Source organism: Mustela nigripes, chromosome 14, assembly GCF_022355385.1.
Source record: "Mustela nigripes isolate SB6536 chromosome 14, MUSNIG.SB6536, whole genome shotgun sequence".
In the NCBI taxonomy this organism is placed as follows: Eukaryota; Metazoa; Chordata; class Mammalia; order Carnivora; family Mustelidae; genus Mustela; species Mustela nigripes.
In genome coordinates this window covers 95,511,253-95,528,932 of record NC_081570.1, presented here as the reverse complement: position 1 = coordinate 95,528,932, position 17,680 = coordinate 95,511,253, and the positions used below count along the sequence as shown (strand labels likewise).

The 17,680-nt window shown below is 42.2% G+C and overlaps 1 protein-coding gene across 2 annotated transcripts; it reads right to left on the bottom strand.

Annotated features, from left to right (window-relative positions):
- On the bottom strand, window positions 1-4,818 carry C14H1orf162 (chromosome 14 C1orf162 homolog). Of its 2 annotated transcripts, XM_059374283.1 has the most exons (7): window positions 4,728-4,811; window positions 2,692-2,767; window positions 1,831-1,897; window positions 1,256-1,350; window positions 915-982; window positions 413-517; window positions 1-304 (listed from the first exon to the last, which is right to left on the bottom strand). In XM_059374283.1, exons 2-7 carry the CDS (start codon window positions 2,726-2,728, stop codon window positions 242-244), a joined length of 435 nt encoding a protein of 144 aa, XP_059230266.1. In that variant the 5' UTR covers window positions 2,729-2,767; window positions 4,728-4,811; the 3' UTR covers window positions 1-241. The 2 variants fall into 2 exon arrangements, with proteins under 2 accessions (XP_059230266.1, XP_059230267.1); XM_059374284.1 differs by lacking the exon at window positions 1,256-1,350 and having other exon boundaries at window positions 4,728-4,818.
- Window positions 4,819-17,680: the final 12,862 nt, after the last annotated feature.

The window sequence follows — 17,680 nt, the reverse complement described above, 5'->3', positions numbered from 1 at the left end:
TGCAGACTGGTTGGTTTTATTTGGAAATCCTGCTCACTTGCCCATTTGGCTGGCTTCTCCCAAGCTGTTCAGTGGCACCAAGTGAGCACCCTTTGTGCGCTGAGCTCTGTACCACGCACTCTGGAAGAGGACCAGGGAGGCCGTCTCAGCCCTCAAAGGGCTAAGAGGCTGTCCATCCAAGCAGGAGGGCTGGCAGTGTCTTCTCAGGCCAACACTCCCCCTCGGTCTTCAAAACTGCCAGCTAACATTTCCAGATCCCACCCAAACAGCTCCAACCAGACCATGCTTTGGTCCAGAATTTGTCCTAAGGGGAAGTGATGAATAAAGACAGAGCCGAGAGTAAGCGGGACAGGCATCAAGCCTCACTGGAAAGGTAGGGGGAGTCTGTCCCTTTGACTGGAGCATAGACAACCTTGTCCGAGGGTGCAGAATGTTTCTCCGTCAGGTGTTCACTCTTCTCTTCCAAGATTTTGAAAGCTACGCTAGCATAGGTAAGTGCTTCCTCTGGGGATGAAAGCTGCAGAGGAAGAAGGAGGAGGAACGACTGAGTTCAGTTTGGAGGGCAGTGTCTCTTTAAAAGCCAGGGTCTCGGGGGCCTGGGTGGCTCAGTGGGTTAAAGCCTCTGCCTTCAGCTCAGTTCATGATCCCAGGGTCCTGGGATCGAGCCCCCACATGGGCTCTCTGCTCTGCAGGGAGCTTGCTTCCCCCTCTCTCTCTACCTGCCTCTCTGCCTACTTGTGATCTCTGTCAAATAAAATATTTTTTAAAAAAAGGAAACAGTTTTTAAAAAAATAATAATAAAAAATAAAAGCCATGGTCTCTGTAGAAGCCACTTGGAGGCTGTGGTCATAAAGGATCAAAGAGATCAGAAGATGCACGTGCCCAGGGTCCCCTAAACAGTGTGATCATCTTACCTTGGCCGGAGGATCACGGCTGGAGTGACTGTCCAAGGGAGTATCCCGGGCCCAGGGACTGGAGTGGCCTGCCACAGGGGCCAGGAAAGAGAGGAACAAGTCTCACCAGCGGGGCATGGAGGAATGGGAAGACCCTCTCTGCAGGCTGGGGGGCGAGGTGGGTGTTGGAGGTGGCAAAAGTGGAGGGGTAGGGAGGGCAGGGACAGAAGCCAAGGGGATCAGTTCCCCAGTCTGTGGAGAGGGTGCACTACCAAGGTTTTACTCCCCCTCAGAGCTAACACCGAGACTAATTCTCAATGTCAGAGCCAGAAGAGCCGTCCCATCTCTCGGAGACCGCTTACATTTCCTGTAGCTCTTCACGATGAGGAAGACAAGGACCAGCAGCAGCAGTGTTAGCAGGACCCCCACAAAAAAGGCCAAGACCAAATGCTGTACGCTGTTTTGGCAAAGAAAGGGAGCAGATGACCAGCTGGGCTTTCTGAAGGCCTCTGCTAAAGGCCAGAGGGTCACCGTTCCTGCCTGCGGGTCGATCCCTAAAATAGCTTTCATGCTGGCTAGGTGACTTTTACCCACTGCTTTTCAACTTTCTGCTTTGGGGTTCCAGAACTCTCTGAAACCTCAGTGCAAATCATGAGCTCTTGTCCCCCTCAAAAATCTTCACAAGCCCGCCCGTACACACAGTTTGTCGACGAGCTGAGGGGATTCATGGATCTCCTGAGGGATCTCCCTCCCTGGGGCACTCCGGGTTAAGAACCACACTCTAAATATAAAAAACCGATTCTTTTTTTTTTTTTTCAACTGTTTCTGGTCCCTTTTCCCCAGCCCGCCCTCCCAAGTCCCATCAGGCAGGGCCGTCAGCACAAAATCCAATGCCATGTAGTGCAAGATGAGATGGGCGGGAGAATGGCTCGCTTACTTGGTGGGCTCCTGGGAGCAGTGTGTGGAGGCAATTGTCGGAGCTGTGGTGCTGACACTTGGTTTGTCTGTGAGAGAATGCGAAGGGACTTAGTGCATCTGCCACATCTCGTGAATCTTTCCAGCTTAAATTAAGTCCCCAGGTGCCCCACCCTATCCAAGCCCCCAGGGGACATAAACAATGGAGAGTCCCACTCTGTAAAAGGAGAGAACGGTGTTTCATGTCCTGGATCCTTTAACAAAAGTAGAACTTTCACTTAAAAACTTAAAAAACAAACAGCTACACCCATGAAAGAGGAGCCTCACGTTTCTGCAGCCCCGTGTGCCCCTTTGACAAATAAACACATCTCCTGTCCCTCCCTCCAAGATTTAATGGACCCCAGGGAAATGTGCTTCCTCGGACATAAGCAGACAATGTCAAGGCCAGGGAGTAGAGAACCAAAAGCAAAACCCAAAACTAGCATTTCCCAAAGTTTTGGGGAACTTGACCTTGGAAACTACTGCCTTTTTTTAGTGGTTCCTTTGTTTGCGGGTGGCTTTTAACAGTGTCTAGTCAAAGGCAGCCACAGTGAGTTCTCGCAAGGCCAGAGTCATAAATAGGGGGCCAGTAGAGGGAAGTGAACTACCTTGCCCTAAGCTACCCAGCTGGTCTTATACTGAGCACACAGACGCCCTTTACTCAACTTGGGAGGGTAGACTGTTCTCCCTGGTTCCCCTTGACACTCTTCTTGGCATTGGGTAAAATTTGATTCTTCCAACCTCAGAAATGTTGTCCCATTCAGCTCTTCAGTATCATTACTGGTTAATCCAGTCCATGTTAACTCAGTAGTGAGGCAGGTAATGGTTTCTGCCCTGGACTTACCATTTTTGGGTTCAGGTTTGGAACTCCATCCTCCCATGCTGTCTTCCCGAGAATAAAAAATGTTCCTCTTTGAAAGCTAGAAAGGAAAGGTAGCAGAGGGCTGAACTCTGAGGCTGTGATTTTGTTACCAGAGCAGTATCCATGAGAGAGAGGCTAATCATGGTGGGTGTTCTAGTGAGGACAGTGGTCATGGACTTTACATGGTGTGGTTATTATACCTCAGCCAACAGTCCTCAGCTTTGCAGGTCTAGAAATCTGATTTTAGCAGGGCTAAAATTCAACCAGAATGACTGATGGGTCCAGAACTGACTCATACCAACTAACTCCCAGGAGACTGATGTATAAACTGAAATGACATAAGGAACGTGTTGGTGTCACCAGTGCATTCTATCAGAACACATGGGAGAGCCATTTAAAACCACAGTTTTGCTTGGCAAACATTGAATTGAACTGAGTATGGGAGAAGATGAATGGATGATTTTAATACTGAATGTCATAGAGGTCTAATGTATTTGCTTCACTCCTCACTGGCAGCTGGGTAAGCTTTGACCGTCTTTCTTGTGAAGGCCCTTTCTCTAGGCTGTTTCAGAATTTTTATTCTGTTCAAGTATTATCTTTTCAAGAGTGTCAGTGTCCTTATCTGGGCTACGGTTCTACTTTTTACGTTAAGTTTTCTGTATTTTCCCTTTTATTTATTTGTACTAAAAAGTGTAAAGTACCTAAGAGAAACAGAGTAAAATCACCTGAAATCCTACTATTGATTATTATATTAATAATTTTGGAGTATTTCTTTTTAGTTCATCTTCCATGCATTTCCTAAAAGCTAGTTGAGACTTCATATGTCCTTTTCTGTTGTTGTTTTTAAGTTTTTTCTTTATCATAAACATCCCTCCTATGACATTCAAAACTTTCTATAAGCATTTTTAGCAACCATAAGTGTTTCAGTTATAGCTATATACTATAGCTCGCTTAACCAGTTTCTTTGCTGATAAAAATGGTCTCCACTTTTATTTAAATAACAGGACAAAGACATTTTAGGAAACCACAGTTTGACTTCATATTTAGGCACACCCATGATAAGAATTTTTGGCTCTGTCTATACCTGCTGTATTTTAAGGTAATTTATTTAGATTATAAATGTCACCTATTTTTTGTGTTTATTTATTCAGCTTTCAAAAGTGAATCAATTTCCAAGTCCTTGGACATGGGGAGGGTCGGGAGAAGGATAACTAATCGCCATTTACCTCTTACAACAGCAATAATAATAAGTGCGTTAGACTTGACCAAATAATATAATATAAGGTAAAGTGCCAACAGGGAAATCTGGTGAGAATTCTGAGACACAAGACTAGGAAGCCCATCATCTGCAGCAGAATCATCAGTGGTAACAATTTTTCTAGCATTTTTGCTCCTTTTCTAATTTAAAAGTCAACAATGCTCTTTGTAGAGCACCATAAAATAGAGACTATTTTTTAAAATATTGAAATATGTGTTTGCCCTAAAAAGAGCATGATCTTATGCTATGAATTTATATTAAACTTCACCACTGGGGACGTAGGAGATGAGACGATTGTAGGTTTCTGTAAAGTCTTAATTTTCAAATAAGTGGCTCTGAGTTTACAACCATCCCAAAGAAATGCCACCACAGCCACCTTTAAAATTTTGGGGGCCACCTCATATTGAAAGACAAAACCATCACACAGAGCAGCAGGAAAATAAATACTTACAGATCCAGGCCAAGAAAAGCAGGAAACACATTTCCATTTGAAAACAACGCCCCAAACATTTGACAGAGCATAAATTAAAATAGAAACAGCACTATATATACTTTTGCACATTTTGTCCAGTACTGGGAGACTCTTACCAGTTGCCACAAAATCCACTAGCTACGTGCAGCCACTCAAATACAACCCTTTCCCCACCGAATAAAGTTAAAGAGGAAAAAAAGAGATAGAAACCACTAGAAATTAGATGACATTTCCCTTGCATGAATAATTATTTCATCTAGATTAAAAGCATGGGGTAAATGCATTTACCTTCTAAGAAAAAGTCCGGTCATAAGATGCCCGTTGTCTAAGACTGAACTTTTCATTTGCTTCCGTGACTACTCCTACTTTTCAGAGATGACGAAATCATGATTTACTGCTACTACCCCATCAAGCTGTGTGTTGCAAAGATCTTGTCTAAACTTGAGGTCAGACTTCCCCTTTGAGCCCAACATTATATATATATATATGTTTTAATTATTTTTTAATCCCATGAACAGCTTCTCTTATATCTTTTGACACATGAACACAAGAACGTAAGGGTTAAGACAAGTGTATTTCTAATTAAGCACTTAACTACCATGCAAGATAAGGTGGAGTTCCCAGCAATATGGCATTATCATTGTCATCAAGCACCTTCAAATATCACTTGTTCTAACCAGAGAGATGAGGTTGATAAGGAGGGACAAAGAGCAGGGTCAAGCAGAGTCAAGCGTAAGGTACTAGCTGGGCAGACATGAAGCGTGCTAGGAGTTATGGAGATCACTGAGGGTGCCTGAGTGGCTCAGTCAGTTAAGCATCTGACTCTTGATTTTGACTCAGGTCATGTTCTCAGGGTCATGAGATTGAGCCCGTGTGGGGCTCTGTGCTTAGCAAGGAGTCTGCTGGAGATTCTCTCTCCTCCTCCCTGTGACCCTCCTCCCAGCTCATGCTCTGGTGCTCTCTCTCTCTCAAGATAAATAAATAAAATCTTAAAAAAAAAAAGTTATGGGCAATCCCTTTAGGGTGATGGTGAGTCATTTCTTTGTAAATATTTATCCATAAAATAATGTTAATAAAGTACTCTGCATCTTAAAAGAAGTAGTGAAAAGTAAAGGGAGGATGGATTTAGAATTTAGAAAAATAAACATATGGATTTAGAAATATTATCCAAAAGAGAATTTATGAAAGATTCACTAATACATATTCACAGATATTTAAGAAATTTGGCACACAGTAATTTCTAAGAACACCATAGAAGTTCTGGTCACTCCACTGTGTTTTGTGTTTGGCTCTGTAAGAAAACCTTGAGAGTGAAAATCTGATATTTAAGGATTCAAGAAGTTTGACAAAAGAAAATAATCCCTGAAATTATTATTCTTTTTACAAAAGAATTTGTAATTTGTGGAGTTAATGAAAAATAAAGCAAGAATTCTTATGAGGCCAAAGTTATCAGAGGAACAGATTGGATAATCCTTGTTAGATTTTCCTCTCAGCAACTAAAAGAAACTATTGAAATAGAGTAAAAACACCTTTAACTTGGAATTACTCCCTCTGGATCTCTTAATCAAGAAAGGCATGTTATTTTTTTATGTGGTATTTGAAAATAAGAAACATTCTAAATTTGAAAAAAAGATTTAAAATATTAATACATACACTTGCTAAATAAACTGTGTGTGAATTAGGTGCTATGGATATTTCAGAGAACAAAGCAGAAAATTTTCTCATGGGGCCTATTGTCTAATTGAGAAGAGAAATCAAAAACAAGAAAACAACAGACATTACAGATTGTGTTAAGGGCCATGAGGGACAGAAGCAGATTAAATGGTGGGAGGTCTTTAGATAGATGGAGGAGCAGGGATGGTCTGTCCAAGGAGCAGACACTGAGAACCAGAGGATGGGAAAAAGCTGGGCAGGCAGAGAGCCCCAGAAAGACAGTTTCAGGCAGAGGGCAGAGCAACTCAACAGGCAAGGGAAAAGGAAGAGCTGGAAGAGCTTGTAGAGCTAGTGAAATCAGGCAAGGCTGCATGCTGGTGGACCCATAGCTGGGGCTCTAGAGCATGGATGGGTTTTGGACAGAGGGAGCAGAAAGGAACCACATAGGGTACCCCAGGGCGGGGACTGATTGCTGGGACTCAGGAGATGTTTTCCTAGAGATCAGCATGGTTCAAGAGTGGAGCATTTTTAAAATGTATTAAATTCAATTGTTTAACATTTAGTGTATTATTAGTTTCAGAGATAGAGTTCAGTGATTCATCAGTCTTACATAATAACTCCGTGCTCATTATATCACGTGTCCTCCTTACTGTCGTCCATCACCCAGTCACCCCATCCCCCATCATCCTCCCCTCCAGCGACCCTCAGTTGTATTGTATGATGAAGAGTCTCTTAGGGCTTGTCCCCCTAATTTTGTCTTATTTTTCCCTCCCTTCCCCTATGATCCTATTTTGTTTCTTAAATTCCACATATCGGTGAGACTGTATAATTCTTTCTCTGATTGACCTACTTTGCTTAGCGTAATACCCTGTATTTCCATCTACATCATTGCAAATGGCAAGATTTCATTTTTGTGAAGGCTGAGTAGTAGCCTCTTGTGTATATATACCACATCTTTATCTCTTCATCTGGCAATGGACATCTGGGCTCTTCCCATAGTTTGGCTATTGTGGACATTGCTGCTATAAACAATGGCATGCAGGTGCCCCTTCAGATCACTAGATTTGTATCTTTGGGGTAAATCCCTAGCAGTGCAACTTCTGGATCATAGGGTAGCTCTACTTTCAACTTTTTGAGAAACCTCCATACTATTTTCCAGAGTGGCTGTGCCAGATTGAATTCTTACCAAAAGCATAAGAGGGTTTATACTTTCTCCGTATCTACAACAACACCTGTCATTTCCTGACTTGTTAATTTTAGCCATTCTGACTGGTGTGAGGTGGTATCTCAATGTGGTTTTGATTTGTATTTCCCGGCTACCAAGTGATGTTGAGCACTTTTTCATGTGTCTGTTAGCCATTTGGATGTCTGTTCATGTCTTCTGCCCATCTCTTGATTGGATTATTTGTTCTTTGGGTGTTGAGTTTGATAAGTTCTTTATAGTTCTTTATAATCTGTAAAGATAAAGGGTACTAGCCTTTTATCTGATATGTCATTTGCAATTATCTTCTCCCATTCTGTCTGTTGTCTTTTTTTAAAAATTTTTTTATTTTTTATAAACATAAAATATATTTTTATCCCCAGGGGTACAGGTCCGTGAATCGCCAGGTTTACACATTTGACAGCACTCACCATAGCACATACCCTCCCCAATGTCCATAACCCCCCAACCCCCCTCGCTGCAGCAATCCTCAGTTTGTTTTGTGAGATTAAGAGTCACTTATGGTTTGTCTCCCTCCCAATCCCATCTTGTTTCACTTATTCTTCTCCTTCCCCCTTAAGCTCCCATGATGCATCTCCACTTCCTCATATCAGGGAGATCATATGACAGTTGTCTTTCTCCAATTGACTTATTTCACTATGTCTTTTGGTTTTGTTGACTGTTTCCTTTGCTGTGCAGAACCTTCTTATCTTGAAGTCCCAGTGGTTCATTTCTTGCCTTGGTTTCCCTTGCTTTGGAGATGTGTCTAGCAAGAAGTTGTTGCAGCTGAGGTTACAGTGGTTGCTGCCTGTGCTCTCTTCTAGGATTTTGATGGATTCCTGTCTCACAATTAGGTCTTTCATCCTTTTAGAGTCTATTTTTATGTATGGTATAAGAAAGTGGTCCAGTTTCATTCTTCTGCATGTGGCTGTCCAATTTTCCCACCATTTACCAAAGACATTGTCTTTTTTCCATTGGACATTCTTTCCTGCTTTATTGAAGATTAGTAGACCTTAGAGTTGAGGGTCCATTTTTGGGTTCTCTATTCTCCATTGATCTATGTGCCTGTTTTTGTGCCGAGATGTAAGTGAATTTGAGAGATATCTAGGAGTGGAAACAAAAACAAGGAAGGGCAAAAGATCAAAGATGTTACCAAAGGGCTGAAAGATGAAGAAGAGCCAGAGAGGGAAACAGTAGTAGCTCAAGACTTAGAGTGACAATTAATTAATTAATTCAACATTTACTGAGAACCTTCTATGACCCACATGCATTGCCAAGTTATGGAGTAAACAGCATAATGAAATATTGTAGATGAAATGCTGATATCTGCACCAGAAGAGTGGGACCCAATGGAGAAAGGGCTGAGCTTACACAATAAGGAGGGAGACTGAGTGTCCCGAGAAGCACCATAGAGGAGATGATGTATGAGTTGTGTCTTGAAAGATGAATCACATTTTCTAGACAGGCAGAGGAAGGAAGCGTATTCCAGGCAGAGGGATTGCATGAGTAAAACATGCTTTGTCATGTTAGTTACAGTCCAAGAAATGCAAGTTTTTTTTCCATGGCTGGTGCAGTGGGGAATGAAGGTCAGGTGGGGATGGGGAATGGAAGAGAAAAGGCTGGAGGAAGGAAAAGACCAGGTAATGGAGGACTCTAAACAAATCTTACGAGAGATGGCTGAAGAGTGACATGGTCACAATGGGTTTAGGCAACAGAACATAGGAGGGCCTGGGGAGGGGCCAGGCAGGGGGGGAGCAAATCCTTTACCATTGCAGAGGTCTGACCAGAGGCAGTGGCCATGACAAAGAAGAGATGGGGAAGAGAGGTGATGAATCTAGTCATTTACTACTTGTAAGAGGAGGGTATGGGAGAGAGGAGCTCAGGGTAGCTCCCAGATTTCTGCATCGTTATCACTGACTAGTTAGTGCCAATATAGAAGTGATGTAGAATTGGACAAATAATGTGTTTACTCTTTGACACATTGACTTCAGGGTGCTTGTGCAACATTCAGGCAGAAATGTGGCAAGGGTAACAGGACACACAGATCTAGCGCTCATAAAAGAGCTCTAGATTTGTGTGATAGACAGTCCTAGTTCTTGCCCACAATCAATTCTCTTCTCCTTCTGGCCCAAAGCCTCGCCTGTGATTTGGGGGGGGGAGGGAGGTTGCTATGTGACTTGTTGTGGCCAAAAGACTATGAATGAAAGTGAGTTATTCCCTTTGAGTTGAAGCATTTAATCACTGAAGTAAGACCTCTTCTGACCCCTTCTGCAGGGTGGTCACGGAGATTTGTGGTGAGAAGGTAAGGTTGCAGGCTCTTGAAGCTGGATCACTGCGTCATCATATAGAGGATAGTTTCTCCGGAGGGCCACCTGGACCTGTGGTGGATTCTTTATGAGCAAGAAATAAGCATTTCCACATTACACAAAGATTTGGGGATAGTTTCTGATCTCCCTTAACCTAACCCATCCTGCCTAACACGATTTGAGTTAGAAGTGAGGAAGTCAGCTGCATACAAGTGATAGTAAAAGCCATGGGAATGGCTAAGTCTGTCCACGTAGCCTGTAGAGTGGGAATAAAAATTCATAGGCCAGAACCCTGAGAAACACCAATATTTAGAGGGAGGCAGACAGCTGTCAGCTAAGGAAACTGAGAGGAAGCAGTGACAGCGAACACAAGCTATTAGAAGCCAGGAAGAAAAGGAAGGAAGGAAAGCTGTGGCCAACAGCACCAGATGCTGCCAAGAGGGAGACCCAGTAACATGAGGACTGGAAAGAGTGGACTGGATCTGGAAATGAAGGGATCATGATGACCCCTTTCTGTGAACACAGCTTAGGGTGTGGCAGTGGCAGAGAATAAGACTTCAGTGGGTTGAACGGTGAACACGAATCCCAGGACATAGAACAGACTGGATCTTTAAAGAGATCCTCTTGTCAAAGAGCACCAACCAATGCTGATGAAACATTTTAAACACCAGAATTGAGAAATGCGTGGCTGAACTGGATGCTGGGAATCCTCAAAAGTACAAAGGAAGCATATTGAGTGAGAGCTGGAGCTGGGGTTTGCTCTGGGAACAGCTGCTAATTTTTGTTGACTCAGAGTTAGGGTCGAAAGGCCATGTGCATGAGATCAGGAAACCGAATCTAAAGCCTGCACCAAGGCGGGAGTCGGGGGGTGGATTGCATCAGACCCTCTGAAAGGAGAACCACAGTGGGTGGATTAGGAAAAAAGCCACAGATGGACATGTTAAGGATCCTTGTACTAGCTTTCAACAGCAGCATAACAAATGATCACACATTCTGAAGCCTAAAAGAGTACACATTTATTATCTCTCAGTGTCTGTGAGTTAGAGGCTTTGGTACTGCTTACCAGGGTTCTCTGCTTAGGGTCTTATCAGAGTGCAGTGAGGGCACTGGCTGGGGCCTTGGTTTCATCAGAGGCTTGACTAGGAGAAGATCTACTTCCAAACTCCATTTTTTGCATGAATTCTTCTCCTTTCGGCTGTGCGACTGAGGGGCCCTAGCTTCTTACTGCCTGTGTGCTGGGGTTAGCCCTCGGGTCCTAGAAGCTGCCTGTCGTTCCCCACCTGTGGCCCTTTTCATAGGTAGTTCACAACATGCCAGTCTGCTTCTTTGAGGCCAGCAGGAGAGTCTTGCCAGGCTGCCAGGATGGTGGTCTACAGTGTAATGTAGCAGTGGGAGTGACTTCTCATCACCTGTGCCACATCAAATAACCCAATGGAGGGAGTGGCAACATATCACCTTTGATATATTGTATCATTAGATGCAAGTCACAGAGTCCATCAGTGCTCAGGGCAAGGGATTTTACTGGGGTAACACCAGGGAAGACACTGGGGGGGCACTGTAGAACTCTGCCTGTCACGCTGGTTTATTCCAGTCTTGGCTCTGGGCAGAGGAGAAAGAGAAAAACAAAACAACTTTTGAGGATTCTCTAACCACAAACCCGACTTCAGAAGTTTGGGGCCAGATTTCGTACTCCTTGCACCTCTGTATCTTCTGTTTTTTGTCATTCATTTCACAATAGTTTCTAATTTCTTCTTTGAGGCGTGGATTGCTTAGAAATGTATTTCCTAATTTCAAAATACACATTGATTTCCTTATCATTTGGTTAATTTTTAAGCACAACTGCTCTGTGATCAACAAAAAATACTATGCATGATTTCAATCCTTCAAAATCTGTTGAAGCACGCATTATACAATATTACATGGTCAATTTTTATGTACTATCTTTTTTTTCCACCAGATTTGTTTATCTATTTGAGTGAGAGAGAGAGAGCTTGACAAGGAGGGAAAGAGAGAGGGAAAGATAATCTCAAGCAGACTCTGCACTCCGTGGAGCCCCCCTACACAGGGCTCGGTATCACAACCCTGAGATCACGACCTGAGCCGAAACCAGGAGTCAGCGGCTTAAGTGACTCTGAGCCATCCAGGGGCCCTTTGAATGCTATTTCATATGTACTTGAGAAGAATGTGTAGCCTGTGGTTATTGGCAGTAGCATTCTGTATGTCTCTATTAAGTACAGTTTGTTGTTCTGTCCAAATTCTATATCCTAACTGTTTACTAATTTTTTAGTCATGGATGTGATTATGAATTTGTCTACTTCTACATAAAAATATTTTAATCTCCCAAGAGCTTATCTTTACACTTATCTTAGGTCTACTCACGTATTCTTTTTTTAAAGATTTTATTTATTTATTTGACAGAATGAGATCACAAGTAGGCAGAGAGGCAGGCAGAGAGAGAGAGAGGAGGAAGCAGGCTCCCCGCTGATCAGAGAGCCCGATGCGGGACTCGATCCCAGGACCTTGAGATCATGACCTGAGCTGAAGGCAGAGGCTTAACCCACTGAGCCACCCAGGCACCCCTCTACTCATGTATTTAACAGCTGTTTTTCTTCCTTTTCCCGTTTCTGGCATTTTCTATGGGATCATTTTCCTTGTCTTAAGGATACCTTTTAGTGTTTCAGTGAAGTGCTGCTGGCTGTTAACTCATTTAGTTCTTTCAAAATTTTTATTTCTCTTCCATTCTTAAAAGATATTTTAATGCCATGGAATCCTGGTTGGTTATTTCCTCCCCATATATCGACCACTTCGTGTCATGATTTTCTGGCTGTGAGCTCTTTTAAGTATTGCCTCTGCTTCATTTTCTTTGGGGATTCCAACTGCATATTAGACCTTGTTGTATCTTCTCTCCTACTGTCCATTTGGTATTTCTCTCTCTCTCTCTCTCTTTTTTTTTTTTTGTCTCTCTCCTTCCTTCTAGATATTCTAAGTTATTTCCAGTTCATAATTGCTCCTTTCACCATGGTCTAATCTGCTATTGACAAGAGCCAACTGAGCTAATTTTTCTATATATTTTTTTCAGTTCTAGAATTTATATTCTTCAAATTTTGTTTCTTTAAATGTATGCTCAGTTCTGTCAACATTTTCAAACTTGACTTTTATCTGCTTTAATACAATAAGCATATTTAGTTTATGGCTTAATATTTAGTTTTTGCTTACAGTATCTTATCTTCTAATCATCTGATTATATTTTACTGTAAAATTGGGTTTGAAAAATCATTCGTAGAAATATAAGAGTAGGGTCACGTTTTATTCCTCCAAACCAGGTTTCTTGTATTGCTTTTGCCAGGAACCTGGCGCCCCCAGCAATCTGGGATCACCTTAATCCAAGTTCAAGGCTGAGTGTTCATGGAGTTATCCACTCACAGCAGGGCACTGGCCATGGAAGGGCTGGTTTTTTGGTCTTCACCTTTATTTCCAAGTACAGCTGACTGTATGTGTGTTGGTGGTGGTGGGAAGTGGTGATGTTTACTCGGTTCCCCTCCTCAGTGGGTCCTTGACTCCATCCTTCATTTCTCTGAGAATAGCCACTATTCTGTGAAGTCACCGAAAGAATAGTTTAGTCTTCTGGCCATCTCTCTCAGATTGGCAAATGCTTCCAGGGCATATGTGGGCCCGAGTGCTAAACTCACCTCTCTGAACTTCCACTGTCTTTCGGTCCTTGGCCTGATGATATCTCATTAACTCTTAGTGCTTTAATATTTTTTTTTAACTTTTTAAATTTAATTTAATTTATTTATTTGACAGACGGAGATTACAAGTAGGCAGAGAAGCAGGCAGAGAGAGAGAGGAGGAAGCAGGCTCCCTGCTGAGCAGAGAGCCCAATGCGGGGTTCGATCCCAGGATCCTGGGATCACGACCTGAGCCGAAGGCAGAGGCTTTAACCCACTGAGCCACCCAGGCGCCCCAGTGCTTTAATATTCTTAAGATATGTATTATATCTCACTCAGATGTTAAAAAATTTCTTCAGTTGCACAGTCTGAGTTACCTAATCTACCATTACCGGAAGCAAATGTTACAAGATTTTGCATTTCAATTGCATTTTAACCCCAACCAACAAAGTTCCAGGAATCCACATCTTAATTTTATTTCTTCAACAACAAATAGAAAATATAAGCAAGGTACATTTTATAATACTAATAAAGAATAAAGAGTTTTTAGAATAAATGTTATAAAAGAGGTACCAGACCTTAACAGAGAACATCAAAAAACTTTAATGGAAAACACATAAGACCTAATACATGGAGAAACATAATCCTTAATTTAATTACTTCCTTTAATGTCATTTATCTTGTTCCTCTATCTCCTGTAGTTCCTGGAAACTGGAATTTACATCTTAAGCCTTGACAGATTCAAGTTCATTATTTTTGGCTAGATTACATCATAGGAGACATTGTCTACTTTATATTTAATCACATCAGGAAACATTTCTGGGTTATCTTACCATGAGGGATGTTAAGAATAACCACCGAATTAGGGTGATTGACTTGACTAGAATGGTCTTCAGATTATTATTTATCATTGAAAATAATTTGTTTTGCTCAGTATAAAACTTACAACAAAAGAATCTAACATTTCCCTTTTTTCACTAACAATGTAATTGATTTCTTTTGCTCATACAAAAATACTTCAAATTCAACTGGACTTTTTCATATCACATACTTAAGAAATAATCATGATACTCTCATCTGCAGATTGCCCAGCCAGCCAGTCACCATGCAGCCGGTTGGTAGGTCCCAAACCACATCTACCGCATAGAAATACATTTCTGATAATTTGGAAGTAGAGATTTGGAGCCGGGGTCTGGAGTTTTGCCTCTAGGACTCCTGCTTGGCTTATCACCTCCTCTTTGGGTTGACATCATACTGCTTGGGCACAGGTAAACAAATTCCTCTAGCACATCCATGGCCCCTGGCCCAAGAGAAGCAGCACGTGCTCTACAACTGGGCACCATTGCTTATGTCCAGGTGGGAAAACCCTCTCTTGGCAATGTGTCAGTGTTGCTGAATGCAAGACGTTGGTCATCCGGTTCTCTGGTTCTGGGCACTGTGGGGCCTGTTCTTAGACTCTGCTCAGACCAAATGGCCTGATGAGAAGCCCCAGATGAAACTGTTCTCAGCCTGAAATCGTTGGCCTGAGGGTCAGCCCCCCTGCCCCACATATTAAGTAGTATCTCCGGCATATTAGCCATCTGTGGCAACCTGTCTGGGAAGCTTGGAGTTTGTGCAAAGCGTTCAAACTGGAACAGTTCAGATGTGTGAGAAACAGCAAAGAAAGGGTGGCCAAAGCAGAATCAATAGGGAGAGTGGTGGTCATGAGGTCAGAGACATTGCTAGGGACCAGATCATACAGTACCTTGTAAATAAGATAAGGATCAGATTTTATTCTAAATGTGATAGAGCATTACATAGTTTTAGGCAGGGTAGTGATAGGATTCAACTTACATTTTATAAAGCTCACTTTGGCTGCAGAGAATTGTTAAAAGGATGCAAGTGTACGACAGAGAATTGTAGTAGTCCAAGTGAAACATGGCAGCTTGGATTAGGCAGTGGTAGGAGTGGACATATTTGTGATAATTTTTGAGTAGAAGTAAACAAGACTTGCTGATGGACTGGGTAAAGTGAAAGCCTGGGGCTCCTGGGTGACTCAACTGACTAAGCATCTGCCTTTGGCTCAGGTCATGATCCCAGGATCCTGGAATCGAGCCCCACATTATCATTTTCAGGCTCCCTGCTCAACAGGGAGTTGGCTTCGTCTGCTTTCCTCCACCTCCCCCTATCCCCTGCTTGCAACTGCTCACTCTCATAAGTAAAATCTTAAGAAAAAAAAACAACAACAACAAAAAAAAAACGAACAGTGAGAAGGACTAAGGTAGACTCCTAGTTTTTTGGGCTGGCCAACTTAGGTGAAAGGTGGTGCCATTATGGGATAGAGAAGACTTAGGAAGAGCAGGGTGGGGGTGGAGACTAAGAGATCTATTTTTAACTTACATTTGAGATGTCTTTAAGGAATCCAACAGGGGTGTAGACAATACAAGTGAGGGTGAGTAATGTTCTGAAAATTATTCTATGTAGATCTATTTCCTCACTGCTTCTCAATCCTTTACCACAACCGTAATCTATCTTTTGCCCTGCTATTCAACCAAACCTACTCTAATATGGGCCACCAGAGACTTTCTGCTATTAACTCTAATGCGCACTTTGAGTCCTCTTAATCTCCCTGAAAAAGTGGCTCTTCTGACACAGAACTCTCCACGGTCTTGATTTTTTGACACTGCTCTCTCCTGGTTTTCCTCCAATAACTGGCTATTCCTTTTTTTGTGTAATCCTCTACCATTTCAAAAACACTGATATTTTTTCATGGCTCTATACTTACTTACATTCTTTCCTGAGTCACGGTGAGTAACAGTGCCTCCCATTCTCTTCCCTTTCAGGCTATAACTTCTCCAAGAAAGCTGTAACTCACATTGATTGTTCCTTCCTTCCATTATCTGCACACTCAAGTCCCATTAACGTTGCCTTTAGTGTTTCTCAATTACCTTCTTTCCAACCACACTGACAAGGCCTTCAGTTGAGGTCTTCAATGTCTTTTGGCTAGAATGATCCTGCCGCTGAGCAAGCTCTGCCTCTCCCCAAACTGTCGTCTTCTGTTGACAGTACCTTTTCTGAAACAAAAATCTAGTTGTCATTCCTCTGCTCCCCGGTCCTCAGAACAAAATCTAACTGCTAAGCAGAACATTTAAGGACCCTAATATAACTCCTATTTGTATTTCACTTGAGTAACTTAGATTTAAAAATGTTCCTCTTTTACATTAGCTTTCCCACAATCATGAGTTCTGCTCCTTCTTTCTGGACCCAACCCCTAACTCTTTTGGCTTTCTCTTTCAAACACCAGCTCAGCCTTCCCTTTCTTACCTGTCACCTTTCTGCTCTCTCCACTTCACTGGATGTTCACGGACTTCTTGGGATTAGATTTTTGCTTTCAGTATTATTCATCCAGGCTAACATTTATTAATAGGCTAGTTATTGTGGTGGTTTGTAATGTGTTGAGTGGGTTACACGAAATTACTTTCCAGAATTCTCTTCCCTGAATATTTCTGTTAGAGTGAGCAATCGGTCCCTGAGCAAGTTTACAGAGCAGATGTGAAGCAGCAACTATTTAGGAGCTCATATGTGTTGTTGGTGATCTGTGGCTCCCAGTTGTTAACTGGCCGACAACTTCCCCGTCTTTCCCTGGAGCACTCTTCAGCTTTTCTAACCTTTGGCCACCGTAATATGTGTGAAAAAGGACCCAGGCTTTTCTGGAAGTCATACCATCAAAGTCCGAGGTAATAAAAATGACAAGGGTTTCGGTCTGTGGTTGCGATTTCTACTTGTTCCTGTGTCTCCCTCTTTACAGCCATCTTCCCCTCTTCCCTGCCTACTCTTGGACTTTGAGCTCCTACATCAGAAACAAAGGTTAACAGCCTCAGAGAGCCATGCTTAAGCAGTTCCCACAACAGTGCCAAGTCAAATTCCGTACAAACCTCTGTCCTAGTAGTTGTGCTTCTCCGACTGAACGCTTACTGATAGTTCTATAAAAGGAAAACGAGGCTAGTGAAACCACCTGAAGTGCCATTATATTCTCAAAGCACCGGTGCTAAAGTCTCTATTGTTCACATACTCTTACTGCCTTTTCTAGATTTTTAACTTTCTGAGAGGCAATTTTATCTCTGTATGACCAGTGAAGAATAGTGCTTAGCACAAATTAGGTATTTATAAATCCTTTGTTAAACAAAGAATTTGGAGCACCTCTGCCAACCATAGCAAAATCTCTTTAATAACAATAAAGATGTCAATCTGATTTCTGTAGCAAATGAATATATTAGCTACCAATAAATACTGACCCTACATCGGCTGTTACATGAATTAAAATCCTAGGAAGTGAGAGAAAATAGCAGTTACCCAAATGGTACACATTTTCAAATATTTCCTATTATGTAAGTTGCCCTTTGTTTATAAGTACATCCTTAAATAAGTATGGGA

What these genes read in the sequence shown, in the direction of transcription:
- C14H1orf162 (XM_059374284.1), bottom strand. Translation starts at nt 4,783, where the DNA reads ATGAAAAGTTCAGTCTTAGACAACGGGCATCTTATGACCGGACTTTTT. An exon ending in ACCGGACTTTTTCTTAGAAG is followed by an intron (nt 2,768 to 4,727) that starts GTAAATGCATTT and finishes TTTCCTTTCTAG; the next exon opens with CTTTCAAAGAGGAACATTTT. An exon ending in CAAACCTGAACCCAAAAATG is followed by an intron (nt 1,898 to 2,691) that starts GTAAGTCCAGGG and finishes ATTCTCTCACAG; the next exon opens with ACAAACCAAGTGTCAGCACC.